At 43.7% G+C, this 19390-nt stretch overlaps 1 protein-coding gene across 16 annotated transcripts in view; it reads left to right on the forward strand.

Annotated features, from left to right (window-relative positions):
* BIN1 (bridging integrator 1) overlaps positions 1 to 18781 on the forward strand; it is a 94297-nt gene extending 75516 nt beyond the window's left edge. For 6 of the 16 annotated variants that reach the window (XM_032692696.1, XM_032692688.1, XM_032692689.1 and 3 more), the window contains 7 exons: positions 1097 to 1204; positions 3201 to 3224; positions 7791 to 7883; positions 8669 to 8779; positions 10133 to 10234; positions 11438 to 11488; positions 13219 to 18781. In XM_032692696.1, the coding sequence (XP_032548587.1) occupies positions 1097 to 1204; positions 3201 to 3224; positions 7791 to 7883; positions 8669 to 8779; positions 10133 to 10234; positions 11438 to 11488; positions 13219 to 13326 (597 nt within the window). In that variant the 3' untranslated portion in view covers positions 13327 to 18781. The remainder of the gene's footprint in view (positions 1 to 1096; positions 1205 to 3200; positions 3225 to 7790; positions 7884 to 8668; positions 8780 to 10132; positions 10235 to 11437; positions 11489 to 13218) is intronic. The other 10 variants (XM_032692700.1, XM_032692704.1, XM_032692698.1 and 7 more) reach the window with 4 other exon arrangements.
* Positions 18782 to 19390: the final 609 nt, after the last annotated feature.

Raw genomic sequence — 19390 nt, forward strand, 5'->3', positions numbered from 1 at the left:
GTGTTGGTAGTATTCAGGGAACTTCTCTTAAATAGTGTGTCTTACTACTTTCCAGAAGTTTTTCCATTGTGGGGCTATGATATAACTGTGGAGACCAACCTGCCACATTTGTTGGAAAGGTCACTGAAACAGTAAGGCCAGTCTCCTGGGAGATTAGAGGAAATGGGCAAATCTTCCTGACTTCCCAGAGAGAGCAGCTTCCTCTGAAGCAGAGTAGAAAGGAGTGTCTTGTACTGGTTAGATTAAATCTAAAACACGAAAGTGATAGTCAAGTTTTGAATACTAATGACTCATGTCCTCTGTAGTGACTGTTTTATTAATGACAATCAGCAAATGTGCCATCACTGTCCTTAGGTAGAGCATTAATCACTCAAAAGGAGTTATGCTGCTGAAATTGTAGAGTAGCAAAGCTTCTCAAATTTGTGCTTTTTCAGAAGACTTGTGTGTGTATATTTCTGGGTTGCCCAGAAATGGAAACCATTGAAAATGGCATTTTGAATTTGGAAGGGATTCAAATCTCTTACTAGGGTGAGCTACTGTATTTTGTATTTCTGTCTCAGAAGGCAGAAGGAAATTAGGAGCTTTAGTTAGCTCTGATATCTCCCAGATTTACCTTCCAGCAGTCTGAGTGGTTTTGTCCCTGGATTTTTGTTCCTGAGATAGATTGTATAGATGCCAGTTCTTTTGTATGTATTTGAGGGAGTCAGTCTTGGTTTGTCAGTACAAAGGCAGTTGGATGAGCTGTGAGGAATAGATATAAATAGAAGAACAGCCTTTCTGACTTGGTAGTGGCAGTGATCCTTTTGACCACAGCAGATTAGGTGCTTACACCACATCACCATCTCACCTTTGGCCAGGTGAGATGATGAATGAGTCCTGTGGAAAAGGCTCAGATTTGGTTTACAGTGGCACCCTGTGCTACCTGCTTGTGTTTGTAGGATGCAGACAGTCAGGAGTCACATCAGGTGTTTGCACTGCCACCATGTCTTCTGCGCTTGCAGCTTTAGCTCTGGGATATCACATACCCTCCCTGTACTGTGCACGCACGTGTGTGTGTCTAATGCTCGTACTGCTTTTCTTCCTCACTGCTGCCAAGTTTGATGCCCCTGGGCCCTTCCAGGAGGGAGCCAGCCTGTTGGATCTGGATTTTGATCCCATTAAACCAGATGCCACTGTGGGGAAGACCCCCACACCCGCCTCCCAGGTTGGTTCATATCACCATTCCTTCTCCCTTTGTAACTGACTTGTTGCCATGTGTGTTGTGACTTGCAGTCACCTGAATGATAATGTGGACCCGAGCTGTGGGTGGCTGGGTGTTACGTGTGGGAGCCCAGACCTGGGCACTAGAGGTGGGCACCTTGGTCTTCTCTGCTGGATGTGCAAGTCCAGTGAGAATCAGATGGCTACTAGCCTGGCCACAGTCTGGCACTAGGTGTTTGTGGGATGCTTGTGCTTTGCTCTTACAACCTACTTATTGGCACCTCATTCAACTTAATGTATGTCCCTCCTTAGTTTAGCATCCTCTGTCTGCTATATGGATTTAAACTGTAACTCTATGGATGAGAATTCAGCCTGAGTTCTGTGTTCCTGTTATAAATTGCTCTCTAAGGGATTTTTAATAGACACTTTGATAATCTGCAGTGACTTAAGGTGAATAAAGCTGTAGATGGGATATTCAAGTGATGTGAAGCCCTTTTTTTTCTGTGTGTAACATAGCCTGTGTTCTTAGTTAAGAAGTAGCTTCCTCCTTGGCCACAGTGCTGCACAGTGGGTATCAAAAAGCCCTAATTCTGGTCTGATCTGTGACTGGTCCTGTCCACCATCAGATGCAGGTGGACTGCACTTCATTTTATGTCTAAACGGCTGGAGGCTTTGAAGTGCATCCTGAATTTGGTTGTTGTCCTCACTGAGACTTTACATTTAATATGTATGGACTGCTTATTTTTTGTGGATGCCATTAAAATTTGTAATAAACATAATTGGGATGTTTACCGTATTTCTCATGTCAAGTAGGTCTGTATGGCACAGACTTTTGTAGGAATAAGACCTCTCTTATTAAAGAGATCAAACATTAGGCATTTGATTCTCCTGAATTAAAATACTGTATCTGCAAGATAGTAGTTATCATCATAACTTGATATATGCCAATATGGCAAGCTACCCCCTTTTGGAACTTTAAGTGGGCAGATGGGCATTTTGTGTCTACTTGCCTTACAGAACTTGCTTTACAGAACAAGCTGCAAGATAAATTTACAGGATAAGCATTTTTTTAGATTTATTTACTAGAATTATTTTTCTGAATCACCAGTTATAGCTTGGATAATTGGTTATACTGACATAGGATATGAGTATAAATTAGACTTAAAATGGAATTATTTGTTACCCTTTCAGCAAGCAACAAATATTACACTAAATTAGTTTTCCAAAACCGCTCAGCAATGGAATATTTGGTGTTCTAATGTAATTATTATTAGCTTCATAAGTCAGTAAAAGAAAGAGTCTGAAATTGATAATTTCTAATGGTAACGAAAGTATAAAACTGAGTGAAAACCACCTAGTTATCAAAGCAGTCAGATTTCTTTTCTATAGGGTGAGCAGTTTGGCAAAGAGGTTAAGATATTTCACTACTGATCCAAAGACACCATAGAATGTTAAGGGATTGGAAGGGACCTTAAAGGTCATCTAGTACCAATGCCACGTGCCATGGGCAGAAACACTTTGCACTTGACCAGGTTGCTCAAGGCCTTATCCAGCCTGGCCTTGAAAACTGCCAGGGTTGGGGCACCAGTTGATCTCTTGCTCTGAAATCATGCCAACTCTGTTGGGCATCGATATATGGGGAAACATTTAACCCTAATGGACCACAAACTTGTGAGTTTGGTTTGGTTTTTTTGTTTGTTTAGTTGGTTTTTTTTTCTGACTATGTGATCTGCCACTGATAACTGAATGTGGCTTGACTGTCTCCCTTCATACCAGAGGTGGAAAAAACTCTTACTCAAGTGCCTTGGTGCTTAGATTTGAATATGCAGTGGGGAGGGGTGTATAAATTCAAGTAGTAACAAATATTTCAAAACATGCAGAGATAAGTGCTGTTGAATGTGTATGTCTGCTTCAGTCTGATCAGCGTCTGTAATGTTTGTACTCACTGAAATAATCACGTATAAACATGTTTTATTTTTGTTGCTCTTTGACATGCTTAGTCTTTACCTTGGGATTTATGGGAGGTAAGAAATTCATATGGCTTTCATCTCTCATCGTGTACCGTTCATATGCCAATGCCATCTCTGTTTGCATACCTGTCTCCTTTCCCTCACCGCTCTTCCTTTCTGCACACCCCGAATCAAAGTTGCTATATGTGCTGCTGAATGCACTTATGCACCATCTGTGAAGCCCCAGGGGCAACCATGGGACATGTTTGAAAGTCAAGTCTGGCACTCTAAAACTTATGACTCTACCCGTGCACAAACCCATTCCTTTTTCTTGCTAACTCACTCATCTTTCTCTTGGCATAATGCTGTGACTTTCACCTCATACTTAATACCACTACGGCATCATGCTCACTCTCTACAACGCAGTATTTCCTAAATTCTGTACATCCTGTTGGTCTTGTGTGCAATGTATAAATATGTCAGCTGCCTCTCATCATTACTGCCTGTACCACTGGGTATGTACACATCTGGAATTATCTGTGGTGTTTCCTGTTCATCGACCGTCATTGTCAGAAAGGCTGATGTGAATTAGCTCCCCCTGTGTCTACACTGAAAGTTAGGTGCAGGCCCAAGACTCACCTGGCATCCGCCTCAACCTCAATTTGAAGCTTGCTGACAAGGGAGACCCTACACATGCTCTGCATCTGAACCGAAACCAGACCCTCATTTATGCCCTCTATATCCATCTGGTCTGGGAAGGTCTCAGGTTGCTGCACATTAGCGCTTTGTGAGATATTTCAAGCATAACTACTTTTTAGTCCCTCTGGACCAACAACCAGTAGTGTGGACAGAAAACACTCGATCTGGGCACTCAAGCCTGCTTGCTGCTTGAGCTGACTGTATCCAGTGTGTGAGCTCACAGCCTTGGCTTATGCTGGGGAATTCAGTCCTGCCAACCTTTCCATTCCCCAGGGCCACATCACCACCTAGAGTGAGTACTTGGGAGGACATGACTTAGCTGTGGCTGAGAACCTGGCCTAAGGACTCCCTGTGGCTGGTACTCTCCTTCACATGAGCTTGGGTGATGTTGAGAAAGAAGTTTCCCTTGTGTGTTTTATCAGCCGTCAGTGTTTAACACCTGTCATTCTCCTGTATGTGCATTGTCAGTCTGTCTTTGTAAGAGAGGAAAGGCTGGTTTAGCAAGGAAAAATCTTATTCCTTTGAAGTGGATGGGCAGGGGTGAGGTATGACTGTTTCTGATTGAGCTGTACATGCAGTCTCGGCTGTAAAAAGTGTTTTGGGCCATTACTCCCTTCCTGGAAACTGATTTCACCCAAAGGACAGTTTACTCAACCAGGGAATGCTACTAGTCAAGATGTTCTCACCATACCAATTCTCACCTTGGCATACCATACATGGTCAAAAAGCAGAACTCCCTGTAGCTGGGGAATCCTCCTCTTCAAGCTTTCTGAAGTGTTTTTGCTGTTGATGAATCATAGAATCATAGAATGAGCTCGGTTGGAAGGGACCTCTGAGATCATCAAGTCCAACCCTTGATCCACTACCACTGTGGTTACTAGACCATGGCACTAAGTGCCACATCCAGTCTCATCTTAAAAACCTTCAGGGATGAAGAATCCACCACTTCCCTGGGCAGCCCATTCCAATGGCTGATTACCCTCTCTGTAAAGAATTTCTTCCTAATATCCAACCTAAACTTCCCCTGGCAGAGCTTAAGACCATGCCCTCCTGTCTTACTGATAGTTACCTGGGAGAAGAGACCAACCCCCACCTGGCTACAACCTCCTGTCAGGGAGTTGTAGAGAGTGATGAAGTCTCCCCTGAGCCTCCTCTTCTCCAGGCTGAACAGCCCCGGCTCCCTCAGCCTCTCCTCACAGGACTTGTGCTCAAGTCCCTTCACCAGCCTCGTTGCTCTTCTCTGGACCTGCTCCAGCACCTCAGTATCCCTCCTGAACTGAGGGTCCCAGAACTGGACACGGCACTCCAGGTGTGGCCTCACCAGCGCTGAGTACAGGGGCAGAATCACTTCCCTGGTCCTGCTGGCCACACTGTTCCTGATCCAGGCCAGGATGCCGTTGGCCTTCTTGGCCACCTGGGCACACTGCTGGCTCATGTTGAGCTTCCTGTCAATCCAAACTCCCAGGTCCCTTTCTGCCTGGCTGCTCTCCAGCCACTCTGTCCCCAGCCTGTAGCGCTGCAGGGGGTTGTTGTGGCCAAAGTGCAGGACCTGGCACTTGGCCTTGTTGAACCTCATCCCGTTGGAATCAGCCCAACTCTCCAGCTTGTCCAGGTCCCTCTGCAGAGCCCTCCTGCCTTCCAGCTGATTGACACTCCCCCCCAGCTTAGTGTCATCTGCAAATTTGCTAATGAGAGACTTGTTGTATGGTTATGTAGTCCCATAGACCAAGAGGTTAACAACTGCATAGAAACGTGAATGCAGCACAGCTTGCTTAGTTCTGCAGACTGGAAAACTTGCATTTGGTATGTATGATGCTGCTGTTGGAATAAGCCAAGCTTTCAAACCTAGTAACAGCAGTGAGCAATTCTTCTTCTCCCTGTGGTATCTTTCCACAACTGTAAATGCTTTTATAGGCCTTGGAATGCCCCATAGGTATATAAAATAGAAAAATTAGTAGCTGACATGTTGAAATGCAGGGGATTAATTTAGGTTCAGTTTCTCTGATTATTAAATACTGTTTTTGCAAATTAGCTGCTTTTAAGAAAAAAACCCTCATACTGAGCTCCTTTTCACTTGTCCACATAAAAAACATGCTTGGTCAGATAGAGTTGGCCTGGCATCAGTCCCAATTCCAGTTTCACTGAATCCAAATAAAAAGCAACCTGGGAGTGAATCCAATTACACAGGAGAAGCCTTTGTATCATTTCATATGCATATATTTGCCTTAGCACTACCAAAGCTGCAGAGGGAATCCTCTGTTGGATGGGAACAGCTCTGCTCTTTGTCATGTGTTCTGGCAGTATAGGCCTGTGGACGTGGTGATGGGGAGACATGAGGAAGGATGTGATAGGAGAGGAGAGCATGTATTAGATGACACCACTGGAGCAGCTGAAGGTATAGTAATAGATTTTTATCAAATCAAGGATATATTTCTTTGTTGTTGCTGCTATTAGAATACTACTTGGAGCACCGTGCCAATGCATGGCTAGTAGCCAGATGGGTGTATATTTAAGGGTTACCATGGTCATTGCTTTACACTGGACTTTTTTAAGGTTGGGACTGTGAGAATTGCAACATTAAGGAATCTGGACAATGTCTTGTTTTGATATTATTGTGTTCAGGGGTACATGTGTCATATTTTAACTGCAGCTGAAAACTAAGCACCATTTCCCTACAGCTTATTTCCCTCCCCTTGATGGAAGGGAGTAGAGAATTGGAAGGGTAAAAGTAAGAAAACTTGTGGAATGAGATGAGAACAACTTGATTCAAATAAAATAATAATAATCAGTTATCATGGAAAGGAAAATAACAATAAGAGAGAAATAGAACTAAAGAAAAACAAGTGGTGCAAATGAAGAACAATTGCTCATCACCACTGACGCCCAGCCCATTCCTGAGCAACGGCCCTTGGCCAGCTTTACCCCTAGTTTATAAACTGAGCATGATGACGTGTGATATGGAATATCCCTTCAGCCAGTTTGGGTCAGCTGTCCTGGCTTTGTCCCCTCCCAGCTTCTTGTGCCCTGCAGGCTCCTCGCTGTCGGGGCATCATGAGAAGCTGAAAAGTCCTTGACTTAGTGTAGGCACTGGTCAGGAATAACTAAAACGTCAGTGGGTTATCGACTCTACTCTCATCCTAAATTCAAAACATGGCCCTGTACCAGCTATTAGGAAGAAAATAACCTGTATCCCGGCTGAACCAGGACAACATGTTTATCAAATGTATAAGGCATGTAGGCATACTAAAGCTGGTTATTCTCATGTATTAAAAATGGCAAATTTTGGGAGTCTTCCCAGATGCTGCCTGGCCCATCTCCCAGTGGGCTGATCTACAACATTGATGCTACCAGATGCAACATACTTCCTTCATTGCTGCAATTTCTGGGAGGGGCAAATGAATATCTTTAGTTTTGTGTTAAAACAGAGTTAATGTCATGTTGATGCTGGGTCCAGACTAAGTTCTAAATCTGAACACATTACTACCATGCTCTTCTGTTTCTGGGAGGTGGCAAGTGCTTAAATATTCTGTAATTGTATCCTTGGAAGTAGCTTATTGAGAGATCCTTGTACTTTGGCATGCAAGAGAACTTGTATTCATGTACAAGTGGGCAATCTAGATGTAATGGTAGATACTGTGTAAAGTAGGTCTGCAGTTTAAATCGTGAAAAGAAAGAGATGCACGAAATTTTCGGAGTTTCATGGATTTCCTGCTGTGAGCCTGGAGTGAGGGAATTCAGGCAATTCGGGCTATGTGGTGATTTCTGTGGGTTGCAGAGAAAGAGGGAGGAACAAACATAGCCAGAACCTGCAGTGTCTCACCTGTTTGCAGCAGGAGGCAGCAGGCAGCAGCAGAGCACTTGGGCAGGCTGGCTGCACGTTGCTGCTCACACATGTAGCTGGAATGAGAATAGCGTCCCACCGGGATAACTTTTGTATTGCAGCCTGCAGAAGCAGCCCATGCAGGAGCTGAAGCAGCTGGATCAGAAGCAGCAGCTGGAGCTGAAGCATCTAAAACTGAAGCTGACTCAGGATCGGTAAATACCTCGAGGGACAGCAGTCCCTTTTCTCCATCACATCCCTTTGTTATACAGAAGATGTGGGAGACTGGGTTGGGAAAAGAGCTGCATAGCTTGGAAAAGCACATCCCTGCTCCCTGAGGAGTTACAATGCTTTTATTCAGAGGCTTAGTTGTTGCATTTTATCTGTGCAGTGCTTAGGGAGAAGTTCTGGTGGAAGATTCACTAAAAGAATTGTCCCTTCATCCATCCTGTGAAGCCAGTCCACAGCCCATGCTGTCCTAGACTTGTGTTGTCTGCTGGATTCCCCCTTGCTTGCCATTTATTTTACCTGCCCTGTCCTCTGGGCTCTGCCTAGGTCCCCTGAATATCCAGGCTCCCTCTTTTTTTTGGTGACACTGCCACGTTTTTAGGGGACTGGAGTAGGTCCCAACTCATGGCAGCTTGGGTCTTATAGGCTGTCATATGTGAGTTGTCTGTTCCACGAGGGCTCTGTAAGAATGCATTGTGACCACAGCAAATGGGAAATGCTGGGCATTATGGTCCCAGAAAAACTATAAATCGTCTCTGCCTTCCTTTCTGCAGTCTTAGGCAGAGGAAGACAGCAGTCACCAGTCCTGCTTTCTCACTACTGCCTCTGCTGTCCTTTGGGGTCTTTTTGTCACTGTCTGGTGTGCTGGGAAAACCCACTGAAGCCATGGGATGGTTGGGATGTGGATCCTCCAGGATGGACTTGGAGCTTCAGTTTTGGATTCTCTTTTCTCAATGGCTTTTTTCCTTCCTTGGCTGCCACTGCCTACCAGACCTCTCTGCCTGCTGTTGTTGTGGAAACTTTCCCTGCAACTGTCAATGGCGCTGTGGAAGCAGGTGCTTCATCTGAAAGAGCTGACATGCCCCCAGGATTTCTGTTCAAGGTGAGTATGTGGTGGTGGGGCATTGAGTTCCTGGTGATTATCTTTTCTTTCCTGTAATGAATTAGTTGCTTTCACTCAGCATGTCCATGGGCTATGCCACATTAAAATGCAGAAAGGAAGTTGAAGGAGAGATACACCTTCCTCAGTGCAGCTTCATGCAGTTCCAAATGTTTCAAAGGACTGGTAAGAGCATCAGCATCTAAAGGTGTTACTGTGCTGTGTAGAAAAACCCCTTCTCTCTGCTGCAGTTGGTTTTGTCTTGGTGGTGTGGTAGTGTCAGTCACAGACTCTGGATAGTGAATAAAAAGTTGTGCTCCTAGCTGAAAGAGTTAAGCTTTGGTGCAAGTGGTAATTGGAGAAGAATAGGAAACACCAGAAGAAACAGAGGACTGTGTTTGGAGAAATGAGAAAGCCAGGATGAAGAGAGAAAAATAAAGGAGTAGGAAGGGAAGTTGGGTGGATGTTCTGAACACGTCAAAGATCACTTGGAGCTTTTTTTCATAGGTGTGGAGGAAGGAGTGATTCTGGATGAGGATAGGCCACAAATATAATGTGCATAATGGAATATGGCAGGAAGACAGCATAGGTGCATCATGCCCTGAAAAGTGAGAAATGACAGCCTCCTGCTACAGGAATGCTTTTGTCTGCTCTAGTCATGTCCATTGTTTTTTTTTTCTGGGATTCTACTAAAATCAGAAGAATGGCAGGAGGCTCCTAACATTTAGGCTGATTGCAGGTGGTATTATGGGCTGTAGTGCTCAAAGTGGAGAGCTGTGGTTTGAAGTAGAAAAGCTGTAACACAGATGTTGAAAGGCATTAGGCTGAATACCAAAGAGAAAACATGGATATCATCATCCAAACTAATACTCTTTCCTACATTTTTTCTCCCTACTTGCTGTGACAGAGGTGGGAAGCTATGATCTCTAATAGTCTTGCAGTCCAGCTGCAGAAAGAATATAGGGCACCATTCAAGTGGACACAGACTTTCTACCCTGTGAGGTTTTTGTGCCCACACCATGAGAATTCAACCCTCCTGAAGGACAGGGAGGTGCTGATTGATACATAACAAGTTGCATAAGACTCACCAGGATGCTGTTGTGGCCAAGGAGAGCTGCATGCCAGGCTGTATGAACAAGCCTGTAGTCATTAAATTAAGGGAAGCAGTTATTCCCCTGGATGTGACATTTGTGATCAAAGCTTACCCTACATTAAGCATCAGGTTGGATCAGATGGCCTTGAAATGTGCTTTCCAACCTGAATCATCCAGTGAATCAATGAAGAGGAAACCCTTGTCACCTGTTACGGAGCTGGGTGAGAGAAGGTTGGGCTCACCCACCTCTTCTCTCCCTGTAGGTCCAGGCCATGCACGATTACACCGCCACCGACAGTGATGAGCTGCAGCTGAAGGCCGGGGATGTGGTGCTTGTGATTCCATTTGAGAACCCTGAGGAGCAGGTGAGTGGGGAAGATGGGGTGTGAGCCTGGCCCATGTGGAGCCAATGGGGTTTCCAGAGCTGCTTCTTTATTCACTAACAGTCGGCTGGCTGGATGCAGAGCCATTAGTTTGTGGCTGGGAGCTGGCAAGAGAAACCGGTTGTCCTTGAGCTTGAGATTGGCTTCCTGCAATAAAGGGGAGGACTCTGCTTGTTATTGGAAAGTAGAGACATTATCCTACGTAAAGCATATGGAGTAGCAGTGGGTTCCTGTCCCTGTCAGAACATTTGAGCCAATACTATGGCTCTCTTGATCAGGGAGCTCAACAGAGCCCATATTTTGCCTCTTCACTGCCCCTTAAATTGATGCACATTCTGTGTGATCACTAAAGTTCAGACTGTAGCATTGAGAGGAGTGATCCACACTTTATGATGATGTTTTCTCCTGTTTTGAGAAATGTTGGAGCTCCAAGAAAGCAGCTGGTGGTGGATGATGGCTTATACTTCACCATAGCAATGGCTGTTTCCAAATGACTATGTTTGGTCAGGAGATGGCAGCAGAATCAAAGGCTGGTGCAGGTCTCTCAGCCCCGGAAAACAGTCTTGCTGCCCATCTTCAACCTGAATTTAATTGGCCCTGTTTTTCTTTGAGTTATTTCTGGAAGCTTTGACTAAGTCCTCCTCACTTGCTGTGTTTGAGGGGCACCCAGCTGATAATCTGCAGCAGCTTTACTACTTCCACTGAGAGAGATGGTGATTTTATAAAATTCATGCTCACATCTCCAGGTTTTTGTTTGGAAAAGAAACAAATTCTCCAAACTGATTCAGCAGTCATCAGCTCTTTGGGTTTGGCCAAGTCCAGACGGGGTCTGGATTCCACAAGGGATTAAAGGGAAGGTGAGGTAGTTCACTACCTCAGAAGGTGTGGATCCTCTGTTGGCTTTGTGAATTATAGAGGCAGATCATGCTGATGCCTGTGAAATGGAGCTATAATCTGCCAACAGTTCCCACAGAGCTAGGGGGGAAGGGCTCTTTGGGGAACACACAGTGATTCCTTCTGGAGACAAGACTCTTCACTGAGTAGAACTGCCCTGCAAAAGCATTTCTGAGCATTTCTTTCTCAGAAAGCTTTCTGAATGGGAAAAGCCTGACAGCTCCCTTAGTTTCTGTGGTAGGAGTTGGCGTTTGTGGAGCAGTTTTTCAACGCCCTGTGTTTGCACTCTAGCTGGATGTGGGTGCAACAGCCATGAACTCGAGACTCTCCAAGCTGCAGAGGGTGAGCTCTGAGTGTTGCTAACATAACACTGTAGCTGCACTGAAGCCCCTTAACCCTTCTACAGTGCATCCTGTGCTACAGCTAACCTCAACCATCCCCAGCCAGAAAATGCTGGCTGTTAACATGTGCATGAACTGTGCACGTGAGTGGAGGAAGCTTAGGATGACAGACTGTGGTCTGTCTTGCAGCTTAGGTATCAGTTTGTGGATATGTCATCCAGGCCTGGATTCATCTCTCTTGATAGAAGAAAGGGTTGAGTGCAACAGTGCTTCTAAGCTGGCACTTAAGTGGCATGGTTTAAAATTGTCAGGGCTCAGTCTGGGTCCTTGTGTCTAATCCCTACAGCTGAGGAGACCCTTGGTAGCAGGATGAGGTGGGAGTGATGCATGCTGTATGGCACAGACGCTATGTGCAAATGGATGAGCTTTTGTGCTTGGCGTGCTGTGAGCTGGAAGCTGCCTTCCACACACTTGGGCCCAGTGTCTTCTGCCTAGTTGTTTGTCTTCCTGATTTATGGCACGTCAATCCTCCCACAGCCCCTGCAGCTGGCTGCTGCAGATGGGCTCCCATCTCCTGCCATTCTCATGACATCTCCTGAATGTTCAAATCTAAGGCAGCAGCAAGGGCTAAGTGAGCTTGCAGGCACCCAGAGCTATGCAGCTCTTTTGCCTCATGCTGCACCCTTAACCCATAGGCTGCCCCACTGCAAATGGCTCACATGAGAGGGTACATTTGCATGCTGAAGGGGTGCTTCCATGGTGGCAGCTCCAAGGCATGTGGAGAATAGGGTGGTTGCACACCTGAGCTGCAAGCAGTGCAGCCTTCCCACCTTGAATATCTTGTCTTCCTCACATGCCTAGGATGGAGCAGAAATCTTGGTGCTAGACAGCCTGCAGGCAGAAGGTGAAAAGTCTGGTTCTCCTCATGAGTGGATTCTGCCAAGCAGGACTCCATTTGCCTCAGTGAAAATTCATCCATGTTTATAGATGTATAGGTTGGTGGCTAGGGAAGACCCTTCAGAGAGACCTTGAGTGTGTAGCCAAAGTTTGAGAGTTTTGCTGACCTCACTCTGCATAAAGCCCAACAGACTCCTGAGTTTTGGGAAGATGAATTGAGCTTCTCAGCTCCCAATTCTCATTGATCAGAATTTCAGCGTAGCAAACAAGACTTATTTTGCCTGTACCAGCTCTAAAATGCCAGTCATCAGGTGCTCTGACTGGAGCAGGGGATGAGCATCTCCTTCATCATATCTGGAAAGGACTCATTCATCCTTTCCAGATACCTGTGCCCAAGATGAATGGGTTGAATTACACTCTGGACGTGCCTGTCACTTTTATGACTATGGAAAATGCTGGACCCCTCATGTTTAGATGGTGAAAGGTGAGATAGGTGATTCCCATCCTGTAGGTCTAGGGTCTCTTTTGGCAGAATTTCTCCTGCTTCAGTGGGTATAAATTACAATATATTTCTGTTACACTTCATTCTTTACAGTTTCACAGTGTCTGCACAGTCTGGGTCAAATTGGAGCTCTGGTGGGATGTAGCATTCTCTCCATTTAGAAGGGAACAAATGCATTTTTTCCTTCTTCCCCATGCTCCTCCTGGATTGTCTCCAAGCCAAATACAAGCATGGCTTTGATAATGCCTTGACACCTCCTTGGCCTACCCTCTGTAACAAAAATCCCTGCTCACATCTATCCCTTAGCACTTGATTTCTGTCTTCTCCTCCAGGATGAAGGATGGCTGATGGGTGTGAAGGAGTCTGACTGGATCCAGCATAAGGAACTTGACCAATGCCGAGGGGTTTTCCCAGAGAATTTCACAGAACGGGTGCAGTGAAAGCTCAAGCCCACCAGCTGCATTTCTGCTGGAAGAAAGCAAGTTTTCTGATAGATAATTGAAAAAGAACAACAGAAGGAAAAGAAGAGAGAATTTTAAAGGATCAGAAGCCTGAAAAAAAGTCAGCTTAAAGGGTGTGTTCTTCTCAAAGGGCAAGGTTTCAGAAGTAAATTGAAATTCGAAGTGTTATTGAAATATACACATATTAATAATAATAAGGCAATTCAGATACCCTCTTTCCCCTTTGGTTTAAACAGCATTTGAATTCAAAGGACTGATGCAGAAGCAACTCAGTGTGGTTCTCTAAATACTGCATTGACTGAATTGGTGAGGTGTCAGCCTGATCCCTGGAAAGGCAGTATTTGTCTAACAGCTTGAGAGTAGAAGGTACATTTACTCTTGGCTGGGTTAATCTGTTTTGACTTGAAGGTGACTTGCATGGCAACCATAAAAATTCAGCCTTCCCTACATGTTCAACCTACAGTAGGCCAGACTTTCTGTTATGCTGTTGAAAAAAATACTTAGTGTATAGTGTTCACCAATACAATGTATGTGTGTGTGTGTATTTTATTTTCTTCCTTTAAAACAATGTTACACAAACTGTGATTTTCGTATATGTAAAGACAGAAGAAACTACATGGAAAGGGCATGAAGAAGGTGAAATGTGTGAAGCTGTGCTCAGTCCAAAGTTCTTTCAAATGCAGACACTTAAATTCTCACAGTAGTGTTAACCTGTGAAATCCTAAGGGGAATGGACAAATTCAAGAAGAGAAGCAAGGAAAAACAAACATGCTATTTGGATATCTCTGAAATTTAGGAGAGGGAATCCTTTGACCCTCCCCCCCAACCCTATAGGTGATTTCAGAAAAGCTTAGATTCATGTAGATGGAAGATAGCTCTAAAATCTACTGGTTAGAAAATTTGCTTTTAAAGAAAGAGATAAGGGAAGAATTATTTTTTTTCCTGTAAGCATATCTAAGAAAGAACACCGAGTTAAAAACAACTTGCTTTCTGTGTTTTTCATTGGCATTGTTTTTTGTGGAATTGTATTACTTATTTTCCTTTGAAGAGTTCTGTAAGTAAAATATCATTAGATCAGCTTTCTCCAGTGCTGTGCTGATGATCAAGTTAACCTCTATAAAAACTGGACTCTTGAAATGCTCGTTTAAAATGGCTGCGTGACTTCATGATGTTTTAATGCATTAGAAAGGAAGGCATGAATATCAAAGTGTCAGTGTCAAGGAGACACTCCGCAGTCTAATACTGATGCTGAGTCCTTTCCTCTACCTTTCCTTTGCTTCTGTTTGTTTTTGAGTTTTGTTTTTTTGAGTTTAGACAAGCAGATGACAAGGCTATTTCTAAGTGCATATTACACTTGTTAAAATAAGCCGGTCTGACTCTCCAAGACTCTAAAGTCCCACAAAGGTACTTTAAACTTTACTTGAATACTGATGCAGCTGGCAAGCAAGTCAGGCTATTTTAATTTTTTATGGCTTCCCCTCTTGCCCCATGATTGTTTTACCCTGAGGGATTTTTAACAGTGAGGTTACCTCCTGCTGCAAAGGGGCAGGATTACTCTGAAATTATCTTCTGAACTTTTAGGAGTTGGCTTTTGTCAAAGCTGCACAAAATGCTGACAAAGACTACTGAAAAGCCCACCTTTTCCAATCTGTTTGAATTACTCATGGAACAACAGAAAAAACATTGTAGGACAAAAATTGTGTTTTTTAAAAACAATTAGTTCAGAGGGACTGATCTGATTTTTATTAGCAAATATATTCTTATAAATGCATGAATTGTTGGAGTTCCTCCTGCTTTGTTTGAAAGATGATCCATGCTAGCTATTTACAGCAATTAATAGGTATCAAATCTGTTCTACATACCCAAATCCCATCTCTTTTTTTTTTTTTTTTTTAATTAGATGTGCAGGAATTCATTTTACATCACTATTAGAAAGTCCAATCATATTTAGGAGTAACTGCTCACAATACAGAAGGACTGGACTCCACAAGTTGTAGTATGGTGAGCTGTTACTTTAGAATACTGCCCTGTTTGATATATATATTTTTTTTTTCATCGGGATTGTCTTTATTATTACTCTTTTTTTCCCAAAATATCTATTTTTATGCATTGTGACTCCCATTACTCCTTTGAAGATTATTCATATAAAATATACATTTAAATATTCATAGAAATATATATATATTAAAAAGCGGGTTGATCCAATTAACATAATGCTGTCAGCTTAAAATGTTTATTTTTATGCAAAACCTGTGGATAATAGCTTTCGATTTTTTAAAAGAAAGACAAGATTCTAAGTACCAGAGCTGTGATTTTCGTCTTGTAGTAAGTGTTCTAGACCATTTAGAAAGCTGTGCTGATACCTAATTTATTGTGGGGTTTTTTAGCTGTTGTTGTTGTCCTCTGCTGTGTTTAAACCAGATGACTGTCCCAACAAAGATCCTTGTAAGGCCTTTTCATTTTACTGAGCTTGCAAAGTAACTATCCAGTACTGTATTGTCCCTGCAGAAGTGGTAGCACTCTGCGAAAAAGGGATGTTGTTTTCAGGTCACGAGTGATGCTCCAATATTGCCAGTGGGGAGGGTGTTGTGCCTCTCTCCATTTGCTTCCCCCAACCCAAAAACCCCAAGCCCCAAACCCCCTTGTTTAGAGCAGGTTAGGGTGGGTTACCTGGATCTTGCATTGCTCACAGATAAATGGTGTCAGCACATCTCAGTCAGATTCTGAAAATGCAGGATCAGACCCACAGTTTATAAATTGCCTTATGTGAGAGTAGGATGACATAGCAGTAAGCTTGTAGATGGCAATGTTTTTTGGAACCAGGAGATCTATCTCCTGGGTCATGTTCAGCCTCCTAAACAGCCATGACTCCTCCCATTTTCAGTATTTTTGCATCTCCTAAATACCTTGGTTCTGGTTGGTATTACCTGATGAAATGAATTTCCCATCTTCTTTGGCTTAGGTCTGATTCAAATAGAAAGAGGGACAAGTAAACTCCCAAGTAGGCTGTGCCCACAGTGGTTTTTCAGTTTGCGGGCTGAACTGAAAAATCTGAGGAAAAAAGTTGTAAGGGTGGCCTGAGACAATTTTTTTTTTTTCCCCATTTTCTCAGTGGAATGAAAAAGGGAAAAATTAAAACAAACAAACAATTCCTTTCATGCCAAAATGAAACGTTCATTTCTAAGGTTGCATGTTGTGTCTTGGGCTTTTATCAAATTGCTTTGAAGCAAAAATGTGAAACCTGTTCTGAAAATGCTGAAAGAAAATGTTTTAATGTTAGTAGTCTTTTTACCTTTGCCTTTCTTCTTAATCTGATGACTGATTACAGTTAATCCTAAACTGTATTTTTTGCGAATACATTATCCACTGAAGAGAACCCAAAGAAGCCTATTGCCCAGTTCTGCTCCACTGACAGGCACACTGGACACATTTCAGGGAATACCTGGTATCTGGCCCAGCAAAGCTGCTGTTTCCCCATTTAATAATCTTCCACTTGATTGTTTTACTGGGTGAACAATAAAAGCATCTCTCATTGACTGGTTTTGTAGCCTGGCTTAGAAAAACATTCTTACTCTGGTCTTAGTTTGGTCACAGATTTATGACTATAGATTTACGATACTACTCCAGTTTGAGCCTAATCCCACTGTGCAGTGGGAATTATCATTTGCCCAACTGATAAGAAAGAAATAAGGCATTGCTTTTTCTCCCTTTTTCTGTCTTAGCAGTGTCAGTAGTATATCTTTATTAGATAGAATTAAGGAAGGTCCCAGGATAAAGATGAATGTGGTGTTCCAGGTGAGACTCCTGCATACTCTGCTGTTTTCCATGGGCATCACCTTTGTGTTTCTTGGCTGTGAAGGTGATGCAGTAAAAGGGGTTGTGCAGGTTCATTCCAGCTGCTCAGAGCTGGTGTTGCTTTGTATGATTGGTTTGCCACAGTCCTTGAAGCTTTGTTCACAACTGCAGAACCCTTTCCTGTCCCACTATCCAAAGACTGTGGCCAAGGCAGACACCCCCAAGTCAAAGGGGAGTTGAAGCAGGAGTGAGGGCCCCATATTCTGCCTGGAATTGGGATGTCAGCTCAATTGAGTTTTGCAGCAGCCTCTCGGAGGCAAAAGGCCCAAGGCTAAGGAAATGCTGGGAGAGGATGGAGACATGATCCATTATCTTTTTCATTTTGGGTTGATGTGCTGACTCTCTCACCTCTTAGTTCCAGGAAAGTCCAGAAACTCTTTATTTAGGGCTAAGAACAAAATACAAATACAGATGTGCATGGTCAATATGATAACAATTGCCTTTCACCTGCCAAGAGCACTGAATTTAGAGTTTCCTCTTTCCTGCTTTGTGCTAGACACACTGAATGCTCTGCCAGTGTTGAAAATGTTTTGGGTGCTGTGCAGTCAGTGCCCCAAAACAGGGAATATTCTTTGTTGGAGGATGCAGAGGTGTCTCTCAGCCCTTTCTAGGAAGACCTACAGATCTTCCACAGACAAGCCTGTGTACATCTAACACAGTAGCCTCTAATTTCAGTAGCCTGTGTGTTTTTATCATCTGGCCCCACTCTCCAGCTCCTCCCACTTCCCAGCCTCTCCCATGCTCTTTGAGGATGATGGCAGCATAGGGCATGTCCCATAAGCAAAAAGTGCAAAGCTAGAAGATGCACAAACGTGTCCGTCAGCAAACCCGACGCCCTAATGCAGCTTTATAGTGCTGATATCAGGAAAACAAGCAACAGCTTTTTGTCTCTGGGCTGCCAAAAGGGAAGCTATTCCTTACCACCCTGGTACTGGTGCAGACACCTCTCTGCATGCATGCTTGGGTTCAGACATTTCTGCATAGCAAACTCCTGATGGAAAGTGTCCCTGTGGTCCCCAGAGGTAGATTGTGCCACCAGTCTTCATGAAGCATCAGGTCTGTAGCTGATGCATGAGGTCTGAGAATTAGAAGATCCTTTTGGAAATTTGGCTTATGAAACTAAATGGACAAGCTACAACCGTGAAGACTGGTCTGTATGAGCTTGTACTTTGATGTGTCCTATGGCTGTAATTCCTTCACCTGTTTTTGCAGCATATTCTGCTAATCCTGACCCTAGTCTGCGTTTCATGTAGAAGGTCCCTACTTGAAACTTGCCAGATGCAGTCCTGGGCTTATTGCTTCTCTTTAACTGAATTAAATGGGAACTACTTTGGCAATGTATTAGCAATCTATTTTCCTTCTGTTTATTCAGTATCTGAGTTTAATCACAATGACCTGAGAAATGTTTGGGGGTTGAGTGGTTTTTTTTATTATTTTAATTTTTGTTTTGTTTAAACAAAGCTGAACAATTCCCATTGTATTCAGAGCTGTGATGCCCAGTTCCAGTGACAAGTGCTAGATGAATTTGTCCCATCTTGTTTCTTGGCAATGTTCAGAAATATAATTTGTGTCATCCTAAGTCCTGCGTCCGTTTCTCTCTCTCTTATTTTTCCCTACCTTTATGTTAAGAAGCTGAAACCATTCAGGAATTTTTCTCCTCAAAGCGGTGAGTAGCTTCAAAGAGGTTTGGTGTCCAGGCACCTTTAACACTGGGAGTTCTTACAAACACATGGAACGGAGAGGGCAATACTGGTCCTTCCCTGAATGACTACTACAGTAGAATAAACTCTTCTAGTAGCCATCTCTGTTCCGGTTGATTGTGAGGACCTGACACCAAACAAATGCAGTGTAGAGAAGGATTTGAGATCTTTACTTTTTAATAGCTACTAACTCCTAAATAATGTGACCTTCATTCTCTAAGGCAAGTCTGTTGTGAATATGACACCACAAGGGCACTCTACCCCATCTGGTCAGACTTCTCCCAGTTCCCTCTGGCCTGTTGCCACACCTGGTCTCCATTCCCAGGCTGGCTTTGGGATCTGCTCTCTAATGGGGTAGAAAGGGTGTGTTGGTGCCCTTTCACTACAGTGATCTTGGACTTAAGAGGGACAGGATTAGAGGGGTTCACAGTTCATAGCTGACTGTTTGGGGCCAATCCCTTGGATGCCTCATTCTAGACGGGCTTGGC

This window comes from Chiroxiphia lanceolata, chromosome 7 (assembly GCF_009829145.1).
Source record: "Chiroxiphia lanceolata isolate bChiLan1 chromosome 7, bChiLan1.pri, whole genome shotgun sequence".
NCBI lineage: Eukaryota > Metazoa > Chordata > Aves > Passeriformes > Pipridae > Chiroxiphia > Chiroxiphia lanceolata.